Source organism: Spinacia oleracea, chromosome 2 (genome assembly GCF_020520425.1).
Source record: "Spinacia oleracea cultivar Varoflay chromosome 2, BTI_SOV_V1, whole genome shotgun sequence".
Lineage (NCBI taxonomy): Eukaryota > Viridiplantae > Streptophyta > Magnoliopsida > Caryophyllales > Amaranthaceae > Spinacia > Spinacia oleracea.
In genome coordinates this window covers 98,835,314-98,849,942 of record NC_079488.1, presented here as the reverse complement: position 1 = coordinate 98,849,942, position 14,629 = coordinate 98,835,314, and the positions used below count along the sequence as shown (strand labels likewise).

The 14,629-nt window shown below is 36.1% G+C and overlaps 1 protein-coding gene across 2 annotated transcripts; it reads left to right on the top strand.

Moving 5' to 3' along the window:
• Window positions 1–2,977: 2,977 nt before the first annotated feature.
• On the top strand, window positions 2,978–14,364 carry LOC110792881 (ABC transporter G family member 3). 2 transcript variants are annotated; one of them, XM_021997702.2, is made up of 12 exons: window positions 2,978–3,226; window positions 3,818–4,439; window positions 4,545–4,624; window positions 7,419–7,705; window positions 8,316–8,487; window positions 8,932–9,045; window positions 9,175–9,303; window positions 11,384–11,575; window positions 12,054–12,140; window positions 12,294–12,566; window positions 13,489–13,596; window positions 13,958–14,364. In XM_021997702.2, the coding sequence occupies exons 2-12, from the start codon at window positions 3,962–3,964 to the stop codon at window positions 14,213–14,215; spliced, it is 2,178 nt and encodes a 725-aa protein (XP_021853394.1). In that variant the 5' UTR covers window positions 2,978–3,226; window positions 3,818–3,961; the 3' UTR covers window positions 14,216–14,364. The 2 variants fall into 2 exon arrangements, with proteins under 2 accessions (XP_021853394.1, XP_021853395.1); XM_021997703.2 differs by having other exon boundaries at window positions 2,987–3,226; window positions 3,854–4,439.
• Window positions 14,365–14,629: the final 265 nt, after the last annotated feature.

Here is a 14,629-nt window from a genome sequence, read left to right as displayed (position 1 = left end):
CATCTACAATGGTGAGAAACTGGTTACACTTAGTAGAATCCAGTACAGAATATGGGCCCCACACATCTATATGCAATAGTTGAAAAGCTTCTGTAGTTTTAATACTACTGCTTGAAAAAGGGAACCTAGACTGTTTAGCTAGTGGACATATTTGACAGAAACACTCTGCTAAACATCCCTTGACATCAATTCCACTGATGTTCTTTATTCTGCCAAATGAAATATGGCCTAATCTAAGGTGCCACAATTTGGCTTCTTCAACTGCAGTAAAAGAAGTGCTTGATAAGGCATGATCTCTTGAGATTGTCTTGTTGGCAGGTCCAATTAGACTCTCATTCAAACTGTAAAGTCCCTTATTTAGTTTACCAAGCACAGTGTGCTTTTTCTTGGAATGGTCCTGAATAATACATTCATCATCATTGAATGAAATAGAGCAGTCAGCATCATGACAAAGCTTTGAAATAGAAATAAGATTGAACTGAAAACCTGGTACATACAACACATTTTTGAGAACAATGTTTTCACCTAAGTGAACAAGGCCTCTGTGTTTTACTTGAAATTCTGTACCATCAGGTATGGTGATTGAATGTTGTTTATCAGGAAGAGTTTCAAGATTACTAAACATGCTCAATTCTGAACACATATGATCACTTGCACCACTGTCTAATATCCATTTTTCTTTGAAGTGAGATAAAAAACAGAAAGTACCTTGAGCTTGAGAACTTGTTGCTAAACCAAGAGAGTTAGAGCCATGAGTCTCAACTTGGTTAGCAACTTGGTTAGCAACTTGATAAGTGCTGAGATGCTTCATTAACTGATTGTATTGCTCCTCAGTGAATGTAGCATGAACCAGACCTGTTTCTTCTTGATTTGATCTCTCAGAAGTAAAAGTGTCTTCCATTTGAACAGCTGCTGCAACTCTTTTGCCTTTTCCTTTAAAGTCTTTGGGATATCCATGCAGTTTCCAACATTTTTCAACTGTATGGTTTTTCATCTTGCAGTGTTCACAGAACAGATTGTTTCTCGTGTTATTCCTTGATTGACTTCCAAAATATGTGTTCTGAGAGTTAGCATTTGAGTTGTACTTGTTATCACTGAACTTCCTAGCAGTGAACACAATTGATTCTGTATTCATGTGACCTCTACTATTCTGCACTTCCCTCTGCTGTTCATCTTGAAGCAACAGACCATATGCTTTAGAAATAGTAGGCAAAGGATTCATCATGAGGATTGTGCTCTTAGGATGTTCATATTTCGAATTAAGCTTCATCAGAAACTGAATCAGTCTTTGGTCTTGCTGTGACTTAAGTAACTTTTGAGTGAGTGTACAACTACAACCAGTACAAGAACAGAAAGGTAAAGGATCTAGACCATCAAGTTGGTCCCACAGCAGCTTAATCTTGGTGAAGAAACCTGATATTTCTTCATCATCATCTTGATTAAGATTGTACAGCTTCAATTGAATAGAAAACAGTTGAGGACCAGAAGATTGATAGAACCTATCCTCTAAATCCAACCAGATCTCTCTTGCTGTTTTCAAATATAGAACACTTCTTGCAATTGAAGGTTCAAGAGATGCCAGAATCCATGAAATCACTAAATCATTACATCTAGACCAGATTCTATGATTTTGATGACCAACAGCAGGTTGATTTAAAGATCCATCAACAAAACAAAGCTTATTTCTAGCTGATAATGCAATGATCATGGACCGTTTCCAATCATTGAAGCATTTTCCATCAAAAATTATGCTGACTAGTTTTGAAACATTAACATCATGGTTACTAAGAAAATATGCGGAATTAGGATTAAGAGAAGAATCAACATTCTGATCTGCAGGCATTTTGAATAGAATGAATCACAATTTCAAGAAAAATTGAGACAATTACCAAGAGTTTGATGAAGAAACGAATTGAGAAAATGTCTGCATTCAAGAAACCAGAAGAAACTTGAAGAAATCTTAGCAGAATTACTCGATCTGCTCTGATACCATGTTAATTTTCATGTTCTCAGTAAGAATAATACTGAAACATTGAGAGAAAAGAATAGCTTCAAGCTGAAGCAATTGAATTATTGAATGATTGAATAGATATTACAGCAACTAAGTCTATTTATAGACTGATTACATGAGCTACTTTAACCAATGAGAAGCAAGCTAGTAATGAAGATCCTATCATAATAAGTTACATGTACACCTAGGCTAGCTGAGGTGGCTTATTACAAATGGAATCATGTAACTGAATCTCTAACAAACTTCCGGAAATGTAGGGGAAGTTGTTGAGTGTGAAGTCTTCTAGAATAATCCATGTTGTTGCTGACTGCATGAGCATGCATCCTCTTAGTAGCAGCTCCTGCAGTAGAGTGTAAACCAACAATGTTGTTGTCGATAATAAACAACAACAATAGAGGGTTATTAATGATAAATGTACTCCGTATAACTTCTTTGTTTCTACCATTAAAAATGTGCACTAGTACAAGGCTACCATTGAGAATTTCCTTTTATTATTTTTTATCACTCGGAATTATTTCGCCTGTACTTATTTCATCTTGTCTCCTCTACTTGTTTTGTTCGAATCTTGTGTGTTTTTTCTTTTTCTTTTGTTTGGGAGGTTATTAAAATTTAAAAGGGTATTTTTGTCTTGTTTTTGTTTTTAAAATCATTAAACAATTATGTATTTAGTGTTTTTTGTACTGCATTTAGTACGTGCGTTATTTAATTATCTTACTCTTCATACTAATATTGAAGTGAATCCGACTTTAGCATGTCCTCGAGTCATCAACATAATGTTGCCTTGCATAAAACTCCTTCGAAATTATAGCTAGATTGTTTGAGCCTTAAGCTAGAATGAAATACCGACATTAGGCGCAAATGTTGGCCCATAATAATGGCTTTTGTGTCGTGTCTTTCTGTTCAAACAAATCTTCAACATAATTTGTGATTGAAATGATGAACAAACAACGATTATATTCTCAACTTTAAACCAAAAAAGAAACCCACTAAGTAAAAAGACAAGAATTATACAAATACAAGTATAAATAAAAATCAAGCCAAAAAGCAAACTTGTTCATTACATACAAATTTAGAATTAGCTGTAAAATAAAAGCAAGTCAAAGGATTTATTGTCCTTCTTCTTCTGCTCTGCAGTCACTTTCTCTCACACTCCTTTCTTTCTTCTTCACTCTTTTATGCTTACTTATCAGATCCATCTTCGGCATCTTCAACAAGGTTAGCTTTCTTTTTACTGTTTCCCGTATTTAATGTATCAGGTTTTTGAATTTAAGTTTGTATATTTTTTATATTAATATTCCATTTTGTTGCATGTTACTGGGAAACTTTTCTTCACCCATTTTTAGATTGTTTGTGTAATTTATTGTGTTTTTGGTGTATCTTTGGCTTCTGGGTGTTCGTTAGTTTGTTCATATGGTTAATTGGGTATTTGGGTGTGTCAATTTCAAATTGGAATCTTTTTTAGTAGTATATTTTTGCTACTATATCAAGTTTATGCAATTTATTGCTTATTTGGTGCATTTCAGCTACTAGGTATTTGTTGTTTTGCTTATATGGGTAATTGGGTGTTTCAACTTTCAATTCAATTATTTATTTATTATCAATATAGTAATGCTAGTAAGCTTGTGTAATTAAATGGGTGAAGGTGCATAGTGCATTTCAGCTTTTGGGTGTTGGTTATTTTGCTCATATATATGGTTGATTGGGTTTCTCATATCAAATTAGATAAAATTGAGAATTACATGATTATCGGGGTTTGCAGTTCTTTTCCATGCTTGAATGAGTTTAATCTTGGTTCCTTTGTTACAGGCTGGCTCCTGATTGTTAGAATTTGTTGTATTGTAGAATATTGGAGTTGGGCACTGGGAAGTGTGTTGTTTCTGAATGAATTTTGTATGAGTGTGTAGTGGTTGATTTGAAGGATTAGAGAGTTGTGAATTATTGGAGTTGGAAATGGAAGAAATACAATCCCAATCAGATAATTATAGGTCTTCATCTTCCTCAGCTAGTAGTCCTGCTACCAGTAGAGTGCCTTCGAGTAATTTCTTCTATTTGAGGAAACCTGGTTCTCTTAGACAACCCATTTCGTTTGAGGATTCGCCGGACTGGGGGGATGATACGGATATTGATGTTAGAGTGGATGACGTAGCTGACTCAATAAATGCTGCCACCACCCCTGGTTCTCCAACTCTGTCAAAACTCAATAGTGGGTCACTGCCTTCCCCTTATGTTCATGAAGGTGCAGCTGTTACGAGAAAGGTAGCCGGTGCTTCGGTTGTTTGGAAAGATTTAACTGTAATGATAAAGGGTAAAAGAAAGTACTCTGACAAGGTCATAAAGAGTTCTACTGGCTATGCATTGCCTGGAACAATGACGGTTATTATGGGTCCTGCCAAGTCCGGGAAGTCTACTCTACTAAGAGCTCTTGCAGGTTTGAATTTCTAGTTGCTTATTAGTAGAGATGGGCCAGTTACAATATTTGTGTAAGGTTTATGAGTTTTGTGCTAATGCAGTGTTTTCCCTCTAATTCCTTCAGGGAGACTGCCTCATTCATCTAGAATGTATGGTGACATATTCGTCAATGGGATGAAATGCGACTTACCTTATGGGTCTTATGTGAGTCCCAAATCATACTTTAAGACTGAATGTCTGTTTTATTCCTGATTATTGCTTTCATAAATATCTAACTGTGTTCTCCAATTCTCAATGTGTCTCTCTATCTGTACTTACCTGCTTGTTTCCCTTATCTTCATCTAAGCTGGCCTCACATGCTAACACGATGAATTATGTACCACTTTGATCTTATATCATACCTTTTCACAGCTTAATAATGCAGAGAATTAAAGCACAAATAGAAGCAAAGAAGGAGAGTGATAAAGTAAGGATCTCCAGTGTACATTGTCTGTATGACCACCTGTCTTGGCTAGTTTGTTTTTGCCGAACATTTTACCTTTTCAAAGCAAACATGAGAATCTAGATAGTTTTTATTGTCTTTTGAGTTTTGACTTTGAAGTACTGCAAGAATGCAACAGTTCTTTACTATGTGATGGTTGAAGCCAATGAGTTAAACTTTTGGATTATGTCAGAAACATCTAAAAATCCCTGTGAACTCAAACAAACCTTATATCTTTTCTTGGTCACAGAGAAGAAACACCCCGCGTGGAGGTGCCACCTGAAAAAGTTTGATTGCTGAAATTCATTTTTATGCTTTGTTCTGTAAAGTGAACTTAGTCACAGTAAATCCATATAACTATATTCTTAGTGGAAGGGCTTTTGTAAGATCTGTCAGGACAGCAACTGACACAAAAGAATCGTGATTTCATCGGTTCAATATGGCACGTAATTGACAATTTTGTGAAAGAACTTTCTAGTATTAGACCTAGAGAGCTTAAACCTAGCTTGTGTTTCTTTGACTGTGTTATACTAGTTTTAAGATGATATCTTTCTCTCCCTCCTCTCCCTCCTCTCCCTCTCTCAAACCCTAGCCTCCATTAGTGAATTTTGAAGGGGCTTCCATCGATTTTATCGGTGGAAAGCCCCGATCTTTTTATTTTGTTGTTCTTTTTCTAATTTTGTTTGATTTTTAGGGTTTTAATAATACTTCCTCCTTGTGCGAGGAATTGTTCTCCCTCGAAAGACAGGGTTTTTCTTCTCCTTTTAGGGAGAATTTTTCTTAGGTTAGATGTTCCTAAATTTCTGGTGCACGAGGGAGAATATTATTTAATTTCGCAGGAGAAATTGATTCAGCGAGAAGATTTTTGCGGTGTCGCAGCAGATGTCAGTTCTACATCTACAATCAATTGAATCTGATTTAATTCAATATCAAAATTACAACGGATCAAAAGAAACAACAATGTGTTAGAGGGTATACAAGATGTTCGATGCGCGATGATCGTAGTTTTGCAGGAAACGAGTTTTATTTGATTCGATTTGTTATGTATTTGATAGATTCCGATTTCTTTGTTAGATGTCGTATGACTTTTTATTAATGAATTAATTTTAATTCAAAAAAAAAAAAGATGATATCTTTCTTGTTCATGAAAACATATGACTTAGGAAATGCATGGAGGTCTCCCTGTTATGTAGTCTTTAGTATACTAAAATACGGAGAAAGATGAAGGTTGATGAAGGTTAATTAATGGTGGTATCATGGTATGTGAAGAGAGGATGTTCATTAATGGTGGTATCATGGTATGTGAAGATGAAGGTTGATGAAGGTTAATTAATGGTGGTATCATGGTATGTGGAGGTTAATTAATGGTGGTATCATGGGATAAGAGGTTAAATGGGATACGGATGTAATTGCAGGTGATTGTGGGCTTAGGGTGGTAGTATTGAATGGAGGGAATAGAGGACATTGCCTTTTTTTCCTTTGATTTTTAAATTTTTAGCATATGTAACTATTTATGAATAGTTTCACTTTAAGGTTTCATGTAATGATATGTGAACTTCTTGAATCTCAAACAACTCTCTATACCTTTTTTTGTGTGTAGAATAAGTATATTATTGCATACTAAGCAACTTCACTTAAAGTATCTGAGAAGTTGAAGCTCAAGTAACTAGGAAATGTTTACAAAATATTTACCGTTTTAACTATACACATTCTTTCTAGCACTTATTATCCAATCATCAGTGGAAAATTAACAAGATTAAATTTAATTTCTATAGTTTTTGTATTTCAAAAATTTCTTAGTTAACATCCTGTATATTACAGGAAGAATCTCACTTCTACAATAGAAATTTGAAGATAGCAAACACCATATAAAACTGAATTTCAAAATCTTCTTTAAACAGGTTTCGCCACAGAATTTCTTAGAGGATATTGCTTCCTTCCCCCATAGAAAAAATGCCTTTTGTGCGAGTAGGCTTGGTGGTGTCTATCGAGAAACTCGGATCCTTGGCATGGTAGTCTTCTTGAGGAGTTCATGTAGTGTCAATTTTTGGACTAAATTTTCACTTCATGAGTAACAGCTAGAAAGTATGAAATTCATCGTTCCAACAGTGTCTTTCGATGCAACAGGGGTCAGGGGGGAAGGGAAGCTTGGAGACCTGTTACCTTCTACAAACACTATATGGCATATATGGAGGCTCAAAATTTTCCAGTTGAAGCATCAGATCTTGCACTGTGAATGAGTATATAAAAAAGTGGCTTGCTTGGGGTTTATTTGTAGCTAATATGTATATGTTGAAGCTTATTATGTCATTGGGTGTAATGCCTGTGTCACAGTTGTGTATCCAAAATATGTTCTCATACAAATTTTATAACAAATGATGTATTGGGACAGAATTTTGATGCACAATGGTTTGTCTTTTCAGTTGCAATCATTGTGTTTGATGCTGCTCTGGCTATACATGAGGATATCTTGCAATGCATTAAAATTTTGATCTGTCTTTTATTTTTTATATGCAGGGATATGTAGAAAGGGAAACCACACTAATTGGATCTTTAACTGTTAGAGAGTTCCTTTATTATTCGGCATTGCTTCAGCTTCCTGGATTCATTTGCCAGAAGAAGAACGTAGTTGAGGACGCGATCATTTCCATGTCTTTGGTTGATTACGCGAACAAACTTATAGGTGGCCACTGCTACATGAAAGGTCTTCGTAGTGGTGAGAGAAGACGAATTAGCATTGCCAGGGAGCTTGTCATGAGACCACATCTTTTATTTATAGACGAGCCTCTCTATCATCTGGACAGGTGCTGCTGATGTACATTAGTTTTTTTTCTTCTTCCTTTTCCCCTTATTGACCCTCTTTAACTATGTTTTCCTGCCTGGATTCATGTTTTGCGACTTTTTGATAACTGTGTTCATTACTCGTCCAGTATCTGATAACAAACCAGGATACTCTCTTACGCCTTCATCTTCAGGGGTAATTGGGGGAGGCACCTCCATTTGATACGTATTGACTTGATATTTTATTACTGATACTCCATATAGATGATTCAGAGAGCCAGAGAGATTTTAAAGTTTCTGTGCATACTTGGCTAGCTACGTCAACCTTAAGTTGGGGATATGGCTCGAAATTGCATTTGTTTGACTTTTTATTTTTTGTAAGACTAAGGGGAACTAATATGGTGCTTGAATTCGGAAATATTAAAGGATCTTCTGACATTATTTTATGAATAGTAACTTTGACTACAATGGATAAAAATAATTACCTTGCGCCTTGAGATGTTTTTTCTTTTCAGTTGGACCCATAAAGAATTTTCTGCTGCCCCTCATCTAAAACTATTGTGACGGAATCATGGAATTAACACAAATTAAATATTCCTGGTTGCCAGAAGCTAATGAATTCTTGTCTTTCAGTGTTTCTGCACTTCTTATGATGGTTACATTGAAGAAGCTTGCAACTACTGGGTGCACCCTAATATTCACAATAAACCAGAGCAGCACAGAAGTCTTTGGCCTGTTTGATCGAATTTGCCTTCTCTCAAACGGAAACACCCTATTTTTTGGAGAAACACTGTCGTGTTTGCAGGTAAAACTGACTTGTTCTGTGTCTACCCCCTTATTGCACTCGTTGCTTTATCTGGAATTAGTAAATCAGTCACATATAGCCTTAAAAAATCTTAAATTTGATTGGTTTTTGTCATGGGTCGTGTACTTTCTGCTTTGTACTGTGTTAGCAGTCCAATCTGCAAGTCTCTCAAATTTTAGCGCTGCAAGTTTATTTAGTTTTCTGACATTTTCATAATTTATTTGCCTGACTGATAGTTAGAATTGAAACATGGACGCATGCACTCTAGTTCTTTCTATGTTCCCTGTACAACATTTCTAGGAACAATGTACAAAACATTTCTAGGAACAACGATAATTTCGTTTTCAAATTAAATTTCTCCCCTTTTCCAGTAGCTTCTAATTTCTGAATTAACATGTTCCTATGTAACTAACTGTCTAAATTTTCCTACTTTTATTGATGAAGCACTTCTCCAACGCCGGATTTCCATGCCCTATAATGCAAAGTCCTTCTGATCATTTCTTGCGAGCAATCAATACAGACTTTGACCGGATTATTGCAATGTGTAAAAACTTACAGGTATAAATTTATATGCAGTTTAATTAATCTTTTGCAGCCATCATGCTTCATTTCTTTGCGATCTATGCAATTGTAGTGATCTTTCTCATGTGAACTAAAGTCACAAACATATTGATAAATATGAAACAGGACGACCACGGTGACTTGTCATCAGTGAATATGGATACTGCCGTTGCTATACGTACCCTTGAAGCAACTTACAAATCCTCCGCAGATGCTGCTTCTGTTGAGGCAATGATTATAAAGCTCACTGACAAGGTTTGTTGTTTCTATTTGTTAGTCTATCTATATTTCTCTTTTTTCTTTCCATTCCTTGTTTGGTTTCTTTCTTTTAAACTTTTTTTTGATGTTCAAGGGACTTGTTACGTATAAAGTTGTAGGCTTAGCCGTTTGCAGTTGTTTTGCGCTTTTGCCTGTTTGCCTTTCCTTCCATCCTAAAATATTAGTCCCAGTTTTCAAGAAAAGGACCAACTTTCCGGTTAGGGGGAGTATAACTACACCTAGCTTTGTAAAAAAGAAAAAAGGAAGAAAAGTTGAAATGTTAACAAACACATTTTAAGGAATTTCGTTTGTGTATTCACTGTCAGGTCTACTATGGTCTTAAACTGTTTTTTTTTGTTGCATTTAGATTTTAACGGGAAAATTTTGATTATGTTAGAAACCAACACATACTATATTCACTATCACGTTTTAAAGTAGTTTATTCATTGCTTATTTAGCGTTGAGCCCATGCGTGGTGATATTCCAGTAGGAACACACACAAGAGGGGGGGGGGTGAATTGTAATTCGAACTTTGATAGCGTTTCTTTCGAAACCAAGGAACAGTAAAGAAACTGGGAGCAAGAAAGACTAGAATAACAACTGTGAGAACTTCTTGACACTAATCAAGAAGAGAATTTCTTTTATTATAGTAATGCCTCGATTACAATAACTCTCCAACACAAGTTTCTCTCTAACTCGTGTTCCTCACAGTAATCTACTCAGATTACAACTCTATCTCTTTCACTCTCTCAGGCTTACACTCTAAGTCTTTACAGGATAACTCTATCCTCACTAATACAAAACACAATTCATGTTTAGATAACTCTAGATATTAATAATGCTTTTGTGTAGATATAAGGAACTTAGGAACTTGGAATTAACTAGGACACAAACTGTTTTTAGAAAATCTTTGATAATATGTTTTTAGGAAAGCAAAAACTCTTAGAATTGTTTGTGTAATTTTCCAGAAAATATATTTGTCCTTTTATAGGTTTATCCCTAGGGTTAGTTCCCTTCAAAACCTCAACTGCCAACTGCCAGTACTTTGATCTTCACGTCCCTTGACTTGAGGAACAAGGGGAAGACCACTTCCCACGTTTCAGCACAAAGCAGTTAGTGGTTTGACTCAATCAAACCCTAAAAGATTTCCTTCAACAGATTTTATTTGTTTACAAAAACTGTGGAGAATTTTTAGGAAAAATAAGTTTTGATTAAATAAAATAAAACGTGAATCTATTTTATATTAAAAACTTATTTTTATTTAACTACATGTTTTCATAAAAATTTCTTCCAGTAAAATAAATTTGCCTAATTAAATCACAAGTTCCTTGAGTACCATATCTTTTGCATAATTAATATTTACATAAAATTCTAAGTACAGTAGACTACCTAGACTTTTATGTCTTCCCTTTATCTGGAACTTGCAACTCAGAAGCTTCAGACGTTCCAGCTCTGGAACAATGATGAGTTCCTCTCTGGCTATCGAAGGAACTCGTGGCCATGAGTCTGTAATTGTTCTTGTGGGCATGTAAAGCTCCTGATATGTAAATGTGTTGCTCCTCTTGTGACTTCAACCAGGAACAGATACAACTTCCAGCTCAGGAACTCCAGTGGCTGTTTCAACTGTAGAACATGAACTCCAACATCTGATTCAAGTTCCTATTCTAATAGGAACTTGGGCATTTACCTGTCTAAAGTCATTGGTAATCACAATCAGGAAGTTTGCAATGTGTGTGTGTGTGTCATCAACCAAAACCTAGGAACAACACGTGGTAATGAAAATTTATTATGAGCCATTCCCTTGAAGGACTGTGACTTTATACTTAAGAGGTCCAAAGAAGAAAACCAAATAAATTTGATTTTTTTTTAAAATTCAAGTAAATAATGTAATATATTGTCTTCCTTTCATTCTGAATCTCTGCGAGGGAAGGCGTGCAGGGTTGGACATAGGTGTGTATTAAAAACTGAAGGGGAAGGGGCTTCAAAAGAATTTTTGTTATTTGTTATTGGCCTACACATGTGAGTGCTTTGAGTTGCTAGCATCACAATTTTGCCGTTTTTTAACTTTGCTCTTCAGGAAGGACCTCTTCTCAAAAGCAAAGGAAAGGCTGGCAGGTTTACCCGGATTGCAGTTTTGACCTGGAGATCATTATTAATTATGTCCAGAGAGTGGAAATATTTCTGGCTTCGCTTGGTTCTCAATATGCTTTTGGCACTCTGTATTGGTACTGTGTTTTCAGGCCTGGGACATTCTTTGTCTTCTGTTGTGGTGAGTTGCTACAAATTTATTTATTTTTGGTTTGTAGTGTGCTTCATATTTGTGGCCATTGTTTGTGTGTGTGTGTGGGGGTGGGGGGGGGGGGGGGGGGGGGGGGGGTATAATTATTGGCTGTATATGTGCACTTTTTGATGATAATACGAGCTAACACCCAACCATTAGTTGACTCTACTTGGAGGCCAGGCAAAGCAATGTGCTGACGCTTGGTTGCATCATTTCTCTTTGGTCTGGGAACCTTTTGCTCAATTCTTTGATTTTGACCTTTGTTTTGGGGGTTTGGAGGTGCTTAAAAGTAAAAAGGCTCAATCTGGTACTGGCTCATATAACACAAGCTTGTTTTTGTATCAGTTTGGTGCTTCTGAACTGTTAGTGCACATTCTTAGGCTTAGTCTTGTTACTCTTGTAAGAATCCATTGTTGGTTTTTACTTTCTTTATTTACTGTTGTTTTCTCCCTTTCTTGATCTACAGGCTAGAGTTACAGCTATATTTGTATTCCTATCATTTACATCTCTACTAAGCATCGCTGGGATGCGAGCACATATGAAAGAAATAAAGGTTAGATCTCCCACGGCACCAACCAGTGGTTCTTTTTTATTCTTCTCACTGAGGTCATAGTCTTCTTAATCTTCAGGGTAAAAGTATTATTGTTTATAGTTCCATACTAGCACTTTGGTTGTTTTATCTAATCTGAATGTGTTCGTTGTGCAGATATATGCCTGTGAAGAATCAAATAAGCATTCAGGAGCATTTGTTTTCCTTATTGGACAACTTCTATCTAGCATACCTTTCCTGTTCCTAATTTCTATTTCATCAAGTCTTGCCTTCTATTTCTTGATCGGATTACGAGATGAATTCAGCTTGTTGATGTACTTCGTATTGAATTACTTTACGTGCCTTCTGGTCAATGAAGGACTACTACTAACTGTTGCAGCCTTCCAGCTAGATGTTTTCTGGAGCATTTTGACACTGGTGATTGTACATGTGAGTAGCACTTCAGTGATCCTTTTTTCTGATCAATTGCCTGAGTACTGCCTAAAACAACTGAACTTTCACCCCACTGTCTCTACTGTTTTCTCGTCAACTTGTTAATGCTTTAACTCGTATTTTCTAGGAGTAACTATGAGGAGGTGGTGTTTGACAGTTTAGGGCCTTGTGATGGATAGTTTATTCACTACTGCCGTGTGCGAAGGATTATTATTAGTTCTTTTTTTTTTAATCAACTTGACATGGTAGTGCATACAAATTTCCTTGTAGACTTTTCCTATAGCCAGCCTGTTGGATACAACCTGCATAATCTGAATAATTAGTACTCCGTATATTATATAACAATATAATATTTTAACATGAACATACGTGCCTATTAATATGATAGTATTTGCTGTTGAAGTATCCCAACAAGGAATGACATTTTTAAGGTTTGAGTTGATTGTCATCTCTACTTTTCGTGCTGATGAATTTTTTTTAGTATGAACTGTAAACATATCACAATTCAATTCATCTGATAGTATAGAGTATTTTTGAGCTATTGAAAAATCATGATACTCCCTCCACCCCAGCTCAAGGTAACATACTGAAAAAGAATGTCCCAACTTAAATAACATTCTACTTTTACCCACTTTTACTCTTTACTTCTTCTCCCTCTTCGGTTCCCAGACCCACCTACAGCCCACCCTTTTTTTTCTCATGTTATGGGACCGAGGAAGTATTATAGGAGTACGGAAAACTGCACGGGACTTTGTTTAAATTTGGTCTGAGCTTTTGATTGGAATTTTAGAGCAACAGACTGACAGTTGTTGTTCTGTATTAATTTGATCAGTAACTTAGTCACATTATCTTCTGCATTCAGTAATTTGATCAGTAACTGAGCTGTGGTGCTGACTTAGTGAGTATCTTCTGCATTCAGATCATGATGATGCTCTCAGCTGGCTACTTCAGGATCCGTAGTGATTTGCCTGAATCGATATGGACTTACCCTTTCTCCTACATTGCCTTTCATACATACTCCATTCAGGTAAGTATAAGTTTCCGGTAACTTTCTTGAGATTCGTCATCTTTGTATGTGATAGAGTATAAATCTAATCTTGGGGCTTCAACCATCAGCTTAAGCTTTTGGTTGAGTTGGTAAGCTGATGGTTGAAGCCCCAATATTAGATTTATACTCTATCAGTATGGACTATTTGTTTTCTGTTGATCTGGACGTGACAGTTCAGTGTATCCAGGAGTGGGGAAATTACCGGGGAAAACCAAAATTTTAAAATCTTACCAAATTCATAAGCAAGAAAGGCTCAAACTTACCAAATTTTAGTTTGAGCTAATATCTTTACTTTGCTCAAGTAAAATGACCCTGCTATGTTCTTCTTTGTGTAACCCAGGGAATTTTGGAGAACGAATACGTGGGCACGAGTTTTGCGGTGGGAGAGGTCAGGACCATAACAGGATATCAAGCTGTAAGCAGCGCGTATGATATCTCCTCCAACATCAATGCTAAATGGAGTAATTTGTTGGTTCTCTTTTTAATGGCAGTTGGTTACCGGTTGTTGGTGTTCATTTTGCTAAGTCTTCGCGTAGGGGCGGGATTTATTAGGAGCAAAGTTTGCCGTTGTAATCTTAATACAATTAGAAATGAATGAAAAGAGATTTTGTTTTTGTTTTTTTGTTTTGATGGACCATCTGTTTCTTTTCTCCTCTACTGCAGATGGTGGATCGCCTGAATTTTGTAGGTTTAATAATATTTTATCCAATATAGTTAGCCATTTATTTGTGGCGTGAGCCGCGTAAATCTTGTCAACTATCTATCTCTATTTGTTGTTCCATGCTTGTTAAATGAATATCATAGCTTACAAGAAGTATAATTTTGTGGATTGGAGCCACCGAGCCATAATCCAAGCTCAAGTTGAGCCTAAAATTTCGAAGAATCTTGCAAGTTGGAGCTCATGTACGTTTGGCTTGGTACGAGTTTAGCCGAATTACCACAAGTTTGGGGTGTATAGTCTACTTGAGCAAGAAATGGCAAGTCCAAGCAACATATAGTGCCAATAGAAAAA